This window comes from Cricetulus griseus, chromosome X, assembly GCF_003668045.3.
Source record: "Cricetulus griseus strain 17A/GY chromosome X, alternate assembly CriGri-PICRH-1.0, whole genome shotgun sequence".
Taxonomy (NCBI): Eukaryota; Metazoa; Chordata; class Mammalia; order Rodentia; family Cricetidae; genus Cricetulus; species Cricetulus griseus.
In genome coordinates, this window is record NC_048604.1 from 5,140,510 (window position 1) to 5,158,756 (window position 18,247).

The following is an 18,247-nucleotide window of genomic DNA, read 5'->3' on the forward strand; positions in this document are numbered from 1 at the left end:
ATGATGCACAGCAAAGCACATACTGGCCTGAAGAATACTTCAGTATTATAAACCTGTCAAGATCAAAGAGTTAGGAAAACTTTCAAGAAGGATTATTCACAAGGGGGGACTGGGATCTGATTGAATGACTCACTTCATGGTTACCAAATTTTACCTGGGTAAAGCAAATGCTTATTTCCCCCTCACAGTGCATTGTGCATCCATTTTCATGCATCATTTGCAAATGTCAAATCAGGGACCCTACAATTCAATTCCCCAAACTCCACCTCCTAGAGCCAGCGAGGAATAGAGGGGACTAAAATCCTGTCCTTCTGTTACTTCTGGATGGTAATAGGCCAATGTATCATAAACCAGCTACTTACAGGAATTAAAAAGGGCATCACGAGAGTCATCTGACGCAAGGGACCAACGTGCCAGACCCAGTTCGGCGGTGGTGGGTTCCGAAAACCGAACACCCAGAGGCAGCCCGGCCTCCATCCGCCAGACCAGATAGGCCAGGAACTGTTTCCGGTTCCGGTTTATCATCACTGCTCAGAGTCATCTGAGGCAAGCATCCTTCGTGCAGGTCCCAGTTCGGCCGAGGCAGGTTCCGAACACCAAGCACCCAGAGGCAGCTCGGCCTCCATCTGCCTGCCCAGGTAGGCAAGGGGATGTTTCTGGTTCCTGCTCGTCTTCGCTGCTTTGCTTCCTGCTTGCTTCGATGATGCAAGCAACCTGCTTGCCATAAGGAGTTCAGCAGCGGGATCCAACACCCTGAGGCCCAGTGACAGCTCCGCCTCCAACTGCCGGCCCAGCGGGACCTGGCACGCCCGAACACTGCCAACAACCGGGTAACAGTGACACCTCCATCCACGAGAAGAGGACCCACATCAGAGTATTGGATCTGTTTGCATCTACCATAAGGAAACCATAGTCCCACACCCACCAGGAGAACAAGAAACTCTTGCTACATCCACCCGAAGAAAAGACGAGAAGAGGACAAGGTAAAAGCACATCCAACATCAGAAAACCCAATATGACACCACCGGAGACTAGGAACCATACACCAGTAAGACCTGAACATCACGATGCAGATGAACCAGAAGAGAATGACGTTAAAAACATCTTCAGGAAAATGATAGAGGACCTCAAAGAGGACATGAGAAAAATCCCTAAAGAAATGGAAGACAAAACAAACCAAAAAAACACAAGAAATAGTTCAAGACCTAAAAACTGAAATAGAGACAATAAAGAAAGCACAATCTGCCCATATTGAACTCGAGTTGGAAGAGGCAAGTCCGGTCTCAAAATGGAGGGCCATGATCCAAAGGAACCAGAACAGTTGAGGAAGCTGTTTATTGGTGGTCTGAGCTTTGAAACCGCAGATGATAGCTTAAGAGAACATTTTGAGAAATGGGGCACACTTACAGACTGTGTGGTAATGAGAGACCCCCAAACAAAACGTTCCAGGGGCTTTGGTTTTGTGACCTACTCTTGTGTTGAAGAGGTGGATGCTGCAATGTGTGCTCGGCCACACAAGGTTGATGGGCGTGTGGTGGAACCAAAGAGAGCTGTTTCCAGAGAGGATTCTGTAATGCCTGGCGCCCATTTAACAGTGAAGAAAATTTTTGTTGGTGGTATTAAAGAAGATACAGAAGAATATAACCTGAGAGACTACTTTGAAAAGTATGGCAAGATTGAAACCATAGAAGTTATGGAAGACAGGCAGAGTGGAAAAAGAGAGGATTTGCTTTTGTAACTTTTGATGATCATGACACCGTTGATAAAATTGTTGTTCAGAAATACCACACTATTAATGGGCATAATTGTGAAGTGAAAAAGGCCCTTTCTAAACAAGAGATGCAGTCTGCTGGATCACCGAGAGGTCGTGGAGGTGGATCTGGCAACTTTATGGGTCATGGAGGAAACTTTGGAGGTGGTGGAGGTAATTTGGGTCGTGGTGGAAACTTTGGTGGAAGAGGAGGCTATGGTGGTGGAGGTGCTGGCAGCAGAGGTCGTTACGGAGGCGGTGATGGCGGAGATAATGGATTTGAAGGTGATGGTGGCAACTATGGTGGTGTCCTGGTTACAGTGGTAGAGGGGGCTGTGGTGGTGGTGGACCAGGATATGGAAACCGAGGTGGTGGATATGGTGGTGGTGGAGGAGGAGATGATGGTTACAATGAAGGAGGAAATTTTGGTGGTGGTAACTGTGGTGGTGTTGGGAACTATAATGACTTTGGAAATCAAATTATGGACCCATGAAAGGGGGCAGTTTTGGTGGAAAGCTCAGGCAGTCCCTGTGGTGGTGGCTATGGATCTGGTGGTGGAAGTGGTGGATATGGTAGCAGAAGGTTTTAAAAATACAGCAGAAAAGGGCTACAGTTCTTAGCAGGAGAGAGAGCGAGGCGTTGTCAGGAAAGCTGCTGGTTACTTTGAGACAGTAATCCTAAATGCATTAGAGGAACCTTAAAATCTGCCACAGGAGGAACGATGATCCATAGTCAGAAAGAAAAGTTACTGCAGCTTAAACAGGAAACCCTTCTTGTTCAGGACTGTCATAGCCAAGTTTGCAAAAAGTGCAGCTATTGATTAATGCAATGTAGTGTCAATTAGATGTACATTCCTGAGGTCTTTTATCTGTTGTAGCTTTTTCTTTTTCTTTTTCTTTTCATTACATCAGGTATATTGCCCTGTAAATTGTGGTAGTGGTACCAGGAATGAAAAATTAAGGAATTTTTAACTTTTCAATATTTGTGTAGTTCAGTTTTTCTACATTTTAGTACAGAAACTAACAAAAATGCAGTTTTGGAGGTGTTTCCTTGTGAGTTAACAAGTAAAGAAGATCATTGTTAATTACTATTTTGTATGAATTTTGCTAAAGTTAACTGTAAAGTAACACCTACTGACTTGCAATTTAGGGGGAATCTATTCTCCCCATTTCCAAATCTATGATGAATGGGCACTGACACATGGAGAGAATAGATATTTGTATGTTTGCAAAAAGAAAAAAGAAAGCACAATCTGAGGGAATTCTGGAAATAGAAAAGCTGGGTAAATGATCAGGAACTACAGATGTGAGTAAACCAACAGAATACTAGAGATGGAAGAGAGAATCTCAGGACTTGAAGACACTAGCGGAAATAGATTCATCAACCAAAGAAAATCTTAAGTCCAACAAATCCCTAACACAAAATATCCAGGAAATATGGGATACCATGAAAAGACCAAACCTAAGAATAAGAGGCATAGAAGAAGGTGAAGAAATCCAACTCAAGGGCACAGAAAACATATTCAACAAAATCATAGAATAAAACTTACTCAACCTAAAGAAAGACATGCCAATGAAAATACAAAAGCCTACAGAACACCAAATAGACTGAACCAAAAAAAGGTCTCCTTGCCACATAATAATCAAAACACCAAACATATACAACAAAGAGAAAATATTAAGAGCAACAAAGGAAAAAGGTCAAGTAACCTATAAAGGCAAACCTATCAGAATCACAACTGACTGGTAAGGTTGGGGAAAGATCATCCAATCAAATGGACCCAAGAAACAAGCGGGGGTAGCAATCCTAATATCCAATAAATTGGGTTTCAACTAAAATCAGTCAAAAGAGATGAAGAAGGTCATTTCCTACTCATCACAGGAGAAATCCATCAGGATGAAGTCTCAATTCTGAACATTTATGCCCCAAACACATAGGCATCCACGTTTGTAAAAGAAACTTTACTAAAACTCAAATCACACATAAAACTGCACACACTTATTGTGGGAGATTTCAACACCCCACTCTCACCACTGGACAGGAACACCACACAGAAACTTAACAAAGAAACAAAAAAAAACTAATAGAATTTATGGCACAATTGGAATTAACAGATATCTATAGAACATTCTACCCAAATACAAAACAATTTATCTTCTTCTCAGTGCCACATGGAACCTTCTCTAAACTTGACCACATACTTGGCAACATAGCAAACCTCAAGAAGTACAAAAAAAATTGAAATAACCCCATGTCTTATCAGACCACCATGCTTTAAAATTAGAATACAACAATAAGAACTACAGAAAACCTACAAACTCATGGAAATTAAGTAACACCCAATTGCACAATTCATGGTTTCCAGGAAGAAATAAAAAAGAAATTAAAGATTTCCTAGAATTCAATGAGAATGCGGACACAACATATCCAAACCTATGGCATACTCTCAAAGCAGTGCTAAGAGGAAAGTTCATAGCGCTAAATGCCCACATGAAGAAACAGGAGAATAATCACACTAGAGAATTAACAGTACAACTGAAAGCTTTAGAAAACAAAGAAGCCAATACACCACGGAGGAGCAATGCCAGGAAATAATCAAATTGAGGCCTGAATTCAATAAAATGGAAGCTAGGAGAACAATACAAAGAAGCAACATAACGAAGAGTTGGTTCTTTGAGAAAATCAACAAGATAGACAAACCTTTAACCAAACTTAACAAACAACAAAGAGTGAGCATGCAAATTAATAAAATCAGGAATGAATAGGGGGACACAACAACCTATATTCTTCAAAATTCAAAAATCTAAAGGAAATGGACAATTTTCTGGACAGATTTCACTTACCAACATTAAATCAAGAACAGATAAGCGACTTAAATAGACTTATAAACCCTAAAGGAATTGAAGCAGTCATTAGAAGTCTCCCAACCAAAAAAAGCCCAGGGCCAGATTGCTTTAGTGCAGAATTCTACCAGAAATTGAAAGAACAGCTAATACCAATTCTCCTCAAAGTATTCCACACAATAGAAGCAGAAGGGTCATTACCAAACTCTTTTTCTGAGGCCACAATAACCTTGATACCCAAGCCACACAAAGGCATAACTAAGAAAGAAAACTACAGACCAATATCCCTCATGAATATTGATGCAGAAATTCTCAATAAAATATTGGCAAATTGAATCCAAGAACACATCAGAGAAATCATCCATCCCGATCAAGTAGGCTTCATCCCAGGGATGCAAGGATGGTTGAACTTATGAAAATCGATCAATATAATCTACCATATAAACGGACTGAGGAAAAAAGTCACATGATCATCTCACTAGATGCCGAAAAAGCCTTTGACAAACTCCAACACCCCTTCACGATAAAGGTCCTGGAGAAATCAGGGATAACAGGAACATACCTCAACATAATAAAAGCAATATACAGCAAGGCAACAGCCAACATCAAATTAAATGGAGAGAAACTCAATGCAATTCCTCTAAAATCAGGTACAAGACAAGGCTGTCCACTCTCTCCATACCGCTTCAATGTTGTTCTTGAAGTTCTAGCTAGAGCAATAAGACAACAGAGATCAAGGGAATACAAATCGGAAAGGAGGAAGTCAAACTCTATCTATTTGCAGATGATATGATAGTCTACATAAGTGACCTGAAAAACTCAACCACGGAACTCCTACAGCTGATAAACACCTTCAGCAAAGTGGCAGGATACAAGATTAACTCAAAAAAAAAAAACTGTAGCCCTACTAAATACCGATGACACATTGGTGGAGAAAGAAATCAGAGAAGTATCACCCTTTACAATTGCCACAAACAACATAAAATTCTTTGGAGTAACACTAACCAAAAAAGGGAAAGACCTGTACCGTAAGAATTTTGAGTCTCTAAAGAAAGAAATTAAAGAAGCTACCCAAAAATGGAAAGATCTCCCATGCTCTTGGATAGGCAGGATCAACATAGTAAAAATGGCAATCTTGCCAAAAGCAATCTACAGATTCAATGCAATCCCCATCAAAATCCTAACACATTTCTTCTCTGACCTTGAAAGAACAATTCTCAACTTTATATGGAGCAACAAAAGACCCAGGATAGCCAAAACAACCCTGTACAATAGAGGAACTTCTGGAGGCAATACCATCCCTAACTTTAAGCTCTATTACAGAGCTATAGTCCTGAAAACATCTTGGTATTAGCACAAAAATAGACAGGTAGACCAATGGAATAGAGTTGAAAACCCTGATATTAACCCACACACCTACTAACACCTGATTTTTGACAAACAATCCAAATGTATATGCTGGAACAAAGAGAACATCTTCAACAAATGGTGCTGGCATAACTGGTTGCAAACATGTAGAAGACTGCAGATAGACCCAAGCCTTTCACCCTGCACAAAACTTAAGTCAAAATGGATTAAAGACCTCAACATAAACCCAGCCACACTGAACCTACTAGAAGATAAAGTGGGAAATACCCTTGAATTAATCGGTACAGGAGACCGCTTCCTGAACATAAGCACCACACAAACAAGATCTTTGTCAGCAAGACAAAATGACAGCCCACAGACTGGGAAAAGATATTCACCAACCCCCCTGACAGAGGGCTGATCTCCAAAATATACAAAGAACTCAAGAAGCTATTCTTGAAAACACCAACCTATCCAATTAAAAAATGGGATACAGAACTAAATAGACAATTCTCAATAGAGGAATCTAAAATGGCTAAAAGACACATAAGAAAGTGTTCAACAGCCTTAGCCATCAGGGAAATGCAAATCAAAACAACTCTGAGATACCATCTTACTCCTGTCAGAATGGCTAAAATCAAAAATACCAATGAGAGTTTATGCTGGAGAGGATGTGGAGAAAGAGGAACACTCCTCCACTGCTGGTGGGAGTGCCAACTTGTACAGCCACTTTAGAAATCAGTATGGCGACTCCTTAAGAAAATGGGAATGAGTCTACCACAAGATCCAGCAATTCCACTTCTAGGCATATACCCAAAAGAAGAACATTCATACAACAAGGACATCTGTCCAACAATGTTCATAGCAGCTTTATTTGTAATAGCCAGAAACTGGAAGCAGCCTAGGTGCCCCTCAACCAAACAATGGATACAGAAAATGTGGTACATTTACACAATGGAGTACTACTCAGCAGAAAAAACAATGGAATCTTGAAATTTGCAGGAAAATGGATGGAACTCGAAGAAACCATTCTGAGCGAGGTAACCCAATCACAAAAAGACAAACATGATACGTACTCATTCATATGTGGACCTGCTTTATGATACATAGTAGTGACCGTGCTTTATCAGAGCTGTTTTTAATGATGTTGCTTAGAATGTTGTCCTTCCAGGTGATGATTGAGAAGCTAATTTAAAAAAAAAAATGGTGCCGGGTACCACAAGAGTAACAGAACTCTGCTGTTTTTCTGGTATTCTTTTTTTTACTTTTTTTTTAATGGAGACTGCTGGATGTCTCTACAGTTTTGCCCAAATGACTGCAAAACCTGGAAAAGCTGTTGCTGCTATTGATGCATAACATAGTGCCATTATTGGTCTTTATATATATATATATATATATATATATATATACATATATAATTTGAATTTTTGGAAAATTTAGTTGTGCTGTCAACTTTGGAAAAAAGTATCCCAGTTTACCATGTTGAGTTGGCATTGTACAAATATTAACAGCCATATTGGTCTAGAAATGTTGAACTCAATTTCTTTCTATTTGTACAGACGTACCGCACTGTATTAAATATGTAAGGTCTTAAAAAAAAAAGAAGGGATTTTGAGAGCCCATCCCTTGTGAAGGGATACTCTCTTGACCTGGACACATGGGGTAGGGTCTAGGCCTGCCCAGGATGATGTGATAGACTTTGGGGTGCCCCTTTTGAGGGCCTTACCCTGCCTGGGGAGTGGAGGGAGGATGACTAAGGGCAGGTGGGATGTTGGGGGGGAGGTGTGAGAGAGGCAGAAGGGATTGACATCTGAAGCAAGCTTGTTCCTAATTTGAACTAATAAAATAAAATAATATTAAAAAATAAAAATAAAAAGGGCAACACAATTAATGTATCAACTTTAAGATCTATTAAATGTGAATCAATGATTTGATCCATATGATCTAGTCCAGTGGCGCATGTGATGCCTGAAGAAACTCAGTTTTATTCCAGGTGTCCATCTTGGTACTCACTAGCCATTTTGTACTGGCTCCAGTTTTGAAGATAGGTTCCCAATAATCCTGACTCAGTGACACCAACTAAAATTGACCATCTAATGACCACATGAAATCTGGCTACAACTGGCTGTCTCTCCAGAAGAGCTAGAAGCACAGGTTTCATGGGGGAACAGAGGGCTTGGTCTCCTAGTCAGAGCAATTCGAGGGTCCTTCCCTCTGGGTAAAGGACCACAGGAAGCAGCATGCATCTGGACAGATAATCAATTTTCTCAAGTGGCATAGTTATTAGGACAAACATGAAGGATGTGACAAAAGAAAGTTGATAATTTCTCTTCAGAGCTAGATACAGTTTCTAGATAACTGTATCTCCCTAGATAGAGTTTCACATACAGATGTAGGGAAAAAGAGGCTTCCTTTATGGGTTCCCTTTCCCCTACCTCACAGGCTGGATTTTTCAGAATGCAATCTGTCAGATCCTCAGTGGTCAGTGAGAAGAATCCAGGTTGTCTGTCATCATTGTGGTGACAAGGCTGCCCTTGCATCCCAACAAGTCAATCCTGGTGGTCCTTTTGCCATACATGCAGCCTTGGCATTTGGAATAGAAACCACTGTAGGACTCTAGTTTGGAATCCCTGGCTTGTATTCCATTAAGAAGTCATTGCAGTGCACAGAACTCTTAGCTGCTGATGAGGTAGTGGCCCTGGAAAATAAGATGGTGTTAACCAACCTGCAACTGAAGCACCAGAACTCAGTTTCAGAACCCAAAGCACTAGAAGCACAAACCTAGGACAGAGGAAAAGGATATATTCCAAGTGGATTTGATTTCTCTTCCCTTTTGGGAGGAGGGTGTGACCACTGTGGGCTCTGGAGCAGAGATATAATGGTGCTGAGATGGCAGCAAAGTAATGCCCACGCAACTCAACAATTCACCATCACAGTTCAAAATCTAAAGCCAAAGCAACACTGAGCCACCATTGCCATGCTGAGGATGGCCCACTCTGAGCTGTTACCTGAACCACCCATAGCGCTATGCACTCAAAGGGCATGGCAGTGAGGACATTCCTCCTGCTGTGCTTCCCTTGCTTTGCTGAAACAGCCTCAAGTACCTTGGCCTTTAGGGGAAAGGAAAACTGCCAGAAAAATGACTCTTGTGCTGAAGCTTAGTTATCAGTAGCAGTAACTGTTGTCTGGATTGCACAGATAAATAGTGTTTAGTGTCTGGAGCCCTGGATGTGCTTTCCCGAGTCTTTCATTTTGTGGAAACCCAGGCAGTGCCTGAACAGCATCCAGGGGACCAGATGGCAAGACTGGGATCAGGCACTGAGTCGACACCAGTGCCCTGGCAAATCTGGAATGGAGAGGAGAATCTATAGGTGTAAACGGAGGTTTCTATTTCCCGCCACTTCCAGCAGCCACTTTTAAATAATATTCGGAGGCATGATATGAACTACAAAATATTCGGCCTGTATCAAAGGCTTATTGCTAAGTAGCTCTTACATTGAAATCAACCCACTTCTATTTATGTCTTGCCAAGTGGCCATGACTTTAGTGGTCCTCAGGCATCTTGATTCTTGGGCAACTGGCTCATGTCTCTCTCCACTCTGCCCTTCTTTTTCCCCCTGTATCTGCATTTGGCTTTCCCGCCTAGCTTTATTCTGCCTGGCTATAGGCCAATTTAGCTTTTCTTGTCAACCGATGAGAACAATATGTACTCACAGCATACAGAAGGATCATCCTACTGCAGATGAAGGAGCCCAACAATGTCGGATACTTCCACAGCACAAGAGCCCTCTGGAGAGGTTCCCCCAGGCAAGGAAGGATGGATCTCACCCAACCATTCCTTATCTTAAAAGTCCTAAATCTAGCAATGATTCCTTGAGGTTGCTTGAGAAGAGTTATATGGTAGATATTTTGTAGCAGCATTTTGCCATTTCTTTTGCAAAGTTTCTAGTGTCTGTTTTCCTTATGAGTCCAGTAGTTACACTGCCCCGCTCCAAGTGCTGAGAGGAATGGCCTGTACCTCAGGATTCAGGGTATAGTGGTGGTTCATCCCACCAGGAGAGAGTAAGACATAGCCACACTTTTGAACCAAGTTTGAAATAAGCTTTACTTGAATACTGGCCAGGATGATGAACCCTGGCCATGTCCATTCAAGGGTTCCCAGAAAAAGGCTACAAGTTACATTTTGATTAGTGTAATATGACAAACACATAAGGCTATGTACATCACACCTTGTCTAATCGGGATCAGTCATACTTGCTGACATACTTCCTACCTACACACCTGCCATGTACCTGTGGTCAAGTATATATCCTGTGCAGTTGAGTCAAATAACCTTGTTTAGGGGATTGGAAACATAAGGCTTGCTATCTTATACGAACAACAGCCTCCAGCATCTCAGAAATTACCTGTCCTTGGACAAGGGCTTTCATGTTAGAGGTGTTTCTTTTGCTTGTTTTGTTTTAGGGACTCTTAGGCAGAGGGACTAAAACTTATAGCTTTGGCTCTCACAGTAGTTAGTGTTCACCCCTAGCGGACAGGCAGCTAATTTCAGGTGTGCTTATACAGGGCTAAAGGATACTTGGCAGTGACCCTCAGCTCCTGCTCAGAAACTTCCTGGTGACCTCTGTTGGGAGTGCAGACCCAGGGGAAAGGAGTCTCCTGCTTCCAGATACCAGAATAATGTGAGGTGACGACAGCAGCTCAGTTTCCACACCCTTCAGCGCCCACGTGACTGAGGGCATGAAAATGCTGCTGCTGTCCATGAAAGGGCAAGGAGGACCCAATGGTGTAGAAGCCAAGGCCCTGAGAACACAGCCCAAGGTTAGAAAGCTTAGCACACAGACTCCGGGATCAAATTTAAGATGTTTATTTACCAACTCGAGATCTATTTTTATTTAGTAAAAACAAAACTTGGTTCATTTCGGAAAAACTTTCTGAATTTTTGGTCTTCCCTGGACTGTGACTTTATGAAGTTGTTTGGCTTTTGAACAGCCCACAGAACATACAAGAGTTTTCTCCTTCTTGTTCTTCTTCTTCTTCTTCCTCCTCCTCCTCCTCTTGGTCCTCCCACTCATCATCTTCTCCCTCTTCCTCCTCCTCCTCCCCTTCCTCTGCAGTGGACTGACTTAGGGATATGGCAGAGAGGGCAGCTTTCAGGATGGAATAGCAGGTGTCATACATTGACATCATATAGCCATACCTGAGGTACCGTGAGGAGCTACTGGGCACATGCCCCGTAGCTAAAGGAGGGACTGTAGCATTATCCGATGTGCCCTCTCCACATGGGACACTTGTCTGCTGAGGTGGACAGTTGTCTGGGACACTTTCAGGGATGTTGCTCTGATTGTATGTACTAGAAAGCCGGGTGGAAAGGTTGCCTGCTGGTGTCTGGTTGTTGGGCCCCCGCTGCTGGGACTTCATGCCATCGTGCTCTCTCTTTTGGAACCATTGGTAAAGTCCGGGAGGTAAAAGCTTCACCTTCTTTGGATCCTGCCCTTGTTCAACCGCACTTGGGACTGGAGATGTTGCCTTGCTCACCCATTTCTTCCTCCTAATAATCTTCAGGAGCTCTGGTTTGTCTCTCTGAAAGTTGAAGGTTCTGTAGACCTGAAACAAAATGGCCTAGGTAAGCCAATTGGTAATACAGCTACAGCGACCCCACCGAATTACACTGGTCATTTTTGAGGTGGAGAAAATGACTGAAGTGGCTGGGGAGAGGGGTTATGTGATGACAAAGGACCCCAGTAAAGAGAAATGATTCATAGGTGCTACGATAAATCTTCCTGCCAAAAGCCTCCTGAGCCCCACCGCCACGTGTGAGCTTTACGCCAGCCTCCCGTCTGAGTTAGGCCCAAATGAATACACAGAAACTTGTATTAGGTTCAAAGCTGCTTGACCAATGACTAGGATTCTTCCTCTGTTAGCTCAGTCTCAATTATCATAAATCTATATATTTTATAAGACTTATCATTTCGGATGCCTTATTGGCATTCCTCCTTGCCAGTGGCTCACATCCTGCCGCTGGAGGAGACGAACTGGAAAAAGGGACCCTTCCTGTTTCTCCTTCGCTTAAATATGAGTCTCCTTGCTATGTCATTTCCTGCCTGGATCAGCACTTCTCTACTACATTTCCCAGAAACGTCTTTGACTCCTAGTCCCGTCTACTTGCTGTCTCATTGGCCAAACAGTATTTTAATTAACAATCAATAAGATAAGCATACACAGAAATACTTCCCCCATCACATAGGTGAAGGTGGTGAATATGTATGTGACACTAACTAGCTTCTCGGGGACTGTCTGCCTCCCTGCCAACATCTATGGGGCAGCCCGGAGTTTAATGTCAAAGTCTCTTACTTTCACCAGTCAGTAAACAACATAGTCTGCTAAATGAGGAGCTTAAAGCACTTTACTCCTGGGATGTGCAGATAGGAAAATGATCTCATCAGCACAAGTAGGAGACAAAGAACAACTTTGTACTTTACCATCATTTTTCTGCTCACTCTCGACAGGAGTGAGGAATCCTTTGGGCGAATCTTTCTGAACCCATACCGGTAGAGCTGGCGAATGAAACTCTGAAGGATTTTCGTTTCAAAAATCTTCCCTGTAGCTCTGCGGTGAAGGACCTCTCTCTGAAACATGTCTACCTTAATCGTGATGCTGTCTCTGTCTTCACTCCAGTTCAAACACTGGAAGGTCTCGTTCTGCACGATGGTCCAGAGCTTCCTGGGGAAGGGCTGTTGAAAGAGGTTGGTGTTACCTTCCTCATTCGCTGTAAGTTGGCCCCCTTGGACAGCTTCGTCTTGTATCCCAACTCGGTCACCTTGCCTCAACAAATTCTCTCTGTTATACACCTGTGACTCAGAAGAATTAGATTGGTTCTCTCTTCCTGGCCTTTGCCCTACAGGTAGGACCATCTTGGTGGCAGAGTCCATCCCCACATTCTGACTGGACATCAGAAGTATTTTCGACTGTAAACCAGTAAACTTCCCCGCAGATACTCCAATCAGCCTTTCCTTGCGCTAGAGATAGCCAACCAACTGTGGCCACTGAGTTCTGGCACCAGTAGTGAGGCAATCATCTGCTGATGTCATAATTCTCTTTGTTTGTCATATGATGTCACGGGTGGCCCACAGCCAGTCTGGGGAAGGAGACTTGTCTCAGTGTAGGGGAGTTTTAAAAAGTGTATAAGATTGTGCAGATTTTCAGAATAGTCTCCTGTGTCCTGGCAGGCACATTTGGACCACCCTGCATCAGTTCTGAAAAACAATTGACATTTCTTCGTCACTCCTCAGGATTGGGGGGGGGGGCAGGAAGCTGTTTCTTAGGTCCCTGATTGCTCAGGTGTTTCACTATAACTGGATCAGCTTGTCCCCTGAGTAGTGCTGTGCCCAAGTAGGACGTGTGGATCTAACTGTATTCTACACATTGTTACCTGATTAAGAGGTCACATGTACTTTGAATTTCTGTGAGCCGCCAGGCCTGCCACCAATTCTCCTTAGAAGTACCACTCTCTTCCATCTTTTCTCAAAATATGACATTTTCATGTTCCAAGGCACACACGATTTTGAGGTCTGATTTAACCATATTTTATACCCAGGACAGACCCTATTTGTTCAGCTATACATGACTATGGTAATTCAAACTTGAAAGGAACCAGGATGCTTGTAATGATCAGATAAGTGTCTGTGTGTGAGGTAGGGTGGTAAGCTCAACTGAAACTCACCTTCCAGAGGACTTGACCCAGTGGAGACATCATGTCTTTAGTATCAATCTATGCAAGAAGATAAAGACTTACACTGAAAAGACACAACCCAGACAGAAAGGGTCCTTTGTGCCTAGGCCCATTATGTGGTACACTTGTACCCCTCTGAAGGACAGCCCATTGCTTTGTGATGGTGTGTGTGTGTGTGTGTGTGTGTGTGTGTGTGTGTGTGTGTGTGTGTATGTGTTCAGTTTGGGGACAGGACAAAGAGGGTTCTTCCCCTCTTATCTCAAAGAATAGGATAAGAGCTTGAAGAAGATCCTCTACAGGTGTATTTCAGCCTAAAGTCTCTCTAGACATTAGGCGTGCCCCATGTCTAGATTCATACTTGCTCCATTGACTGTTTCTTCCACAGACTTCATAAGCCTACAATCAAGAAGTCTGTTTCTGGGGCTGTTGAGATGCCTCAGCATGAGCAACCAAGTTTTACCAACTCATGTTCTCTTAGATTGAAACAACATAGTGGGAGGAGTGTGACAATGTACTTCCCTTTAAGACCTTGCACTAGGAAGATAAGAAATAAAGTCGAACCATCAGAATGTCTCTGAGGTGGCTTAGATTCAATAGCTTTCTCTCAACCAAACTTTGTCACTTAATTACAGAGCAATATCCTATTTCCTACACAAATTCTTTGGTGGTTTTTCTTTTTTCATAATTTATAAAAATGTTGTAAATTGATATAAAATTACCTCATTTCTCTCCTCCCTCTAGCTGCTCTGAATAACTCTCCCTTGAACCCCTCTGAGCCCAACCACTATCAAGTTGATAACCACATTCTCTTGGATAATATTTATTCACCCCCCCCCACACACACACACACACTGCACACGCACAAATTCCCCATGCAGGCATATGTGCACACATGCATAGAAATATCCTTAAGATTGAGAATGGTATTTTGTCCTGGCCTTACTGTCTTACTACTTGTTGTTCCTGGAAGGAAATGCCTGAGGCAGTGTCTCAGTGCAATCATTTTATTCTACTCCCTTGTTTGGGGGCCTCTTGTGAGGGTGAGGAATCCTGCCAGAACTAACTACTCACAATTCAAAGCAGGAAGGAACAGAGACACAGTGGGCTGAGGTCCCACAATCCCTCTCTTTAAAATCCCCATGCTTTAAAATATAAGGACAAGGACTGCACCAAATTTCACTTTGTATTTTTGTTTGTACCCATAGGTAAATGCTACTCTCATCAACCTTAACTAGAGAAGCTTCTCTTTGCAGTGAATGTCACTGAATGTAGAGATTCACAGCTCCTCAAGATGCCCAGAATAAATAATGGTTGAACGCTCAGCCTTAAGCAGGACATTTATACCACCCCACCTAAAGCGTTTGGGAGGCCGGGGAACATTGAGCAACAGGGGCCAGAGAAATGTCACCGCCAGATGATGGTGGGAAGTGCTGTCTTCAGCTTGAGACACAGCAATCGCAAACAAGATCTCACAGCAGAGGTTGGGTGTCTTCACTGGGCCTGTGTGAGACAGGGCCCTTCAGTAGCCAACCTTGGATTGGGGAGGGTACATGGGGCTTGTCTTCCTTACGGTTAGGTTACAAATGCTGGGATGAAACAGCATGGAAAAGAGAAACTTGTGGAGGAAAAGATTCATTTGGCTTAAGCTTCCACTGTTTATCATTTAAGGAAGTCGGAACAGGAACTCAAGCAAGGCAGAAACCTGGAAGTGGGAGCTGATGCAGAGGCCACAAAGGGATGACGCTTACTGTCTTGCTCTCCTGTAAAATCAGAAAAAGTTAAATGCTTGTATTTGGTAGGGTTTCCATGGCTGTGCTGTGATGAAACACCATGACCAAAGAAACTTGGGGAGGAAAGGGTTTATTTGGCTTATACTTCCACAGCACTGTTCATCATTGGAGGAAGTCAGGGCAGGAACTCAAACAGGGCAAGGTCCTGGAGGCAGGAGCTGATGCAGAGACCATGGAGGGGTGTTTTGGCATAATCCTGTTGTACACTGTGAAGATTTGTCACTCGGATTGGTTTAAGAAAAAGCTAACTGCCTGGTAACCAGGCAGGAATCATAGACAGGAAAATCAAACCAGGAGAATGATGGGCAGGAGAAGGGCAGAGTCAAGGCAGATGCCAGCCAGCCTGCAAGGAAGCAGGACATGTAGAAAATGGGATAACAAGCCATGAGCCCCACGGCACAGCATAGATAAGAAATATATGGGCTAATTTAAAAATGGAAGTATTAGGTAGTAACAAGCCTGAGCTCTCATCTAAGCATTTGTAATTTATATTAAGTGTCCTTCTCCGTGTCAGTTATTTGAGAAGTGGCTGCCAGTGATTTGGAAATGGTCAGGGCAGGACAGAAACTTCCAAATACAGGGGGGCGCTGCTTACTGGCTGTTTCCCCTGGCTCACTCAGCCTGCTTTCTTATACCATCCAGGAGCACCAGCCCAGGGACGTCTGTAACACAAATAAATAAATGTCCCAGAGACCGATACTGGGGTTCAAGATGAATATCAGAAAAGCCAAGAAAAGGCCACTAGCCTTTTATCTTTACCTCAGGCTGAATGGACTGGTCCTGTCTCCATGAGCTGTCACCAAGCCTCAGACTGCAACCTTTCCTCAGCCTGGCTGGAGAATGAATGCCTTTCTGAGACCTTGCTTCTGTCTTATGTACTTCCCTAATGTTGGGATTAAAGGTGCGAGCTATAATTCTTGTTTAGCCTGACTCACTCTCGAATACATCTGGGTGGCCTAGAACTCAGAGAGAGCCATCTATCTCTTAATCCCGAGTCCTACTGCCCACAATTGGCTGCACCCCCCCCCCTCGCATAAATTACTGTGAAAATGCTTTACTGCCTGGTCCTATGCAGGCCCTTTGTAGGGGAAGCTGCCCACTTAGGGGGTGGGCAGGGTGATGTAGAGTGAGAGTTTCAGGTGGCTGGGTTTCGCTTTCAGTTTCACTTTTCAGCTTGCTGTACAGACTGCTGCCAGGCCAGCTGGCTAGGTCGCTCTGTAACTAAGGCTTTTCCCTATTAAATACCCTTATATTTCTACTTGGCTCAGTATTGGTAATTTCCCACTTTATCTGGTGTCAGGAGGGCGTGGTCAGGCATACCCCTAAGTGGGCAGCTTCCCCTACAGCCTTTTCTCAATTGAGGTTCCTTCCTTTCAAATAACTCCAGTGTGTGTGTCAAGGTGACACAAGACTAGACAGCACAGCTTCCTTACTTCAAGAGGGAAGAGCCATGGCACAGTCCCAATCTGAACATAGTAAAAACCAACTCCAACTGTTCAAACCACCCAGCCCTCCATGTTTGGGAGCCAGGCAGTGGTCTTATGGGCTCCTCCAAAAGGCTTCGGTCAGTTCTCTGGCTTTTGTCTTCTAGGCTCTGGCTAGCCACACTCCATATGGTGCTCTGGTGCTCATCTCGTGGTACTGGTATCTCCAAAAATGCTAGGGCCTCTTGCTGCAACTGGGCTTCACTTTCACCAATAGTAGTCTCTCCAGGGCTCTCTTTAGGTATCCCGGTCCTGCCACACAGTGCCAAGCCTCACCTGTTCTCCATGACACACCCCTTCACGCCTTCAAATCTGGTACCACCTGGGTGACTCTTATTCTACCAAGTTCAGCTGCCAGCCCAAGGTCGAGCCTTGGCCACTTCTGAAACACAGCTTCTGTGTGCTAAGTCTCAGGAAACACTCCTTGCAAAATTTCACCTTGCTGAAACTGGTCTCTTCTTGATCAAAAGTAATTTCTCACTTCCATCTGACCAGCATTGACTATCCTAGTGCAGCAAAGGTTTTGCTTCGCTGCCTCTTGTCTCTTGCTAATCACAGCCGATTCTTCACCAGCTAACCAGAACCACAGATTCTGAAGTCAAAATATGAGATGGCCCCAATAGACTCTTTATGTGACCCTCTTACTTCCCTCTGGAACCTCACAGTCCAGGCTTCCATCCTCTGCATTTGTCTTAACATTCTTTTCTTCCAAGCTCTCACCAAACACCTCACCAAACTTAGAAGACTCAATGACCAAGGGTCCCAAGTCCTCCGACCATCTTCTCCAAAACAATATGGTCAGGTCTGTCCTGGCTGTACCCCACTCTTGGTACCAATGGCTGTTGTGGCTAGGTTTTCTATTGCTGTAATGACTTGCCATGACCAAAATCAACATGGGGAGGAGAAGATTTGTTTGTCTTACACTTCCACATCACTGTTCGTCAGTGAATGAAATCAGGACAGGAACTCAAAACAGGCAGGAACCTGGAGGCAGGAGCTGATACAGAGGACATGGAGAAGCACTGCTTGCTGGCTTGCTCAGCTTGTTTTTCTTAATGTACCCAAGTGGACCAGCCCAGGGATGGCACCACTCACACTGTGCTGGGCCCTCCCACATCAATCACCGATTAAGAAAGTGCCCTACCGGCTTGCCTGCAGCTGGACCTTATGGAGTCATTTTCTCAGTTGAAGTTCCCTACTCTCAGGTGACTGTAGCCTGTGTCAGGTTGACTTAAAACTAGCCAGTGTAGGGTTCTCTGGCTCCCTGCTGAGCTATTTGGATGGGTGTGTTGTGCTGACCG

General features: G+C 43.6%; 1 protein-coding gene and 1 pseudogene across 1 annotated transcript; one reads left to right on the top strand and one right to left on the bottom strand.

The window, feature by feature from the left end:
- The first annotated feature begins 1,251 nt into the window (after positions 1–1,251).
- Positions 1,252–2,419, top strand: LOC118237664 (annotated as a pseudogene).
- Positions 2,420–10,791: 8,372 nt separating this feature from the next.
- LOC113837602 (heat shock transcription factor, X-linked member 3-like) lies at positions 10,792–13,072 on the bottom strand. The gene is made up of 2 exons (XM_027432199.2): positions 12,423–13,072; positions 10,792–11,547 (listed from the first exon to the last, which is right to left on the bottom strand). The coding sequence occupies exons 1-2, from the start codon at positions 12,891–12,893 to the stop codon at positions 10,906–10,908; spliced, it is 1,113 nt and encodes a 370-aa protein (XP_027288000.1). The 5' UTR covers positions 12,894–13,072; the 3' UTR covers positions 10,792–10,905.
- Positions 13,073–18,247: the final 5,175 nt, after the last annotated feature.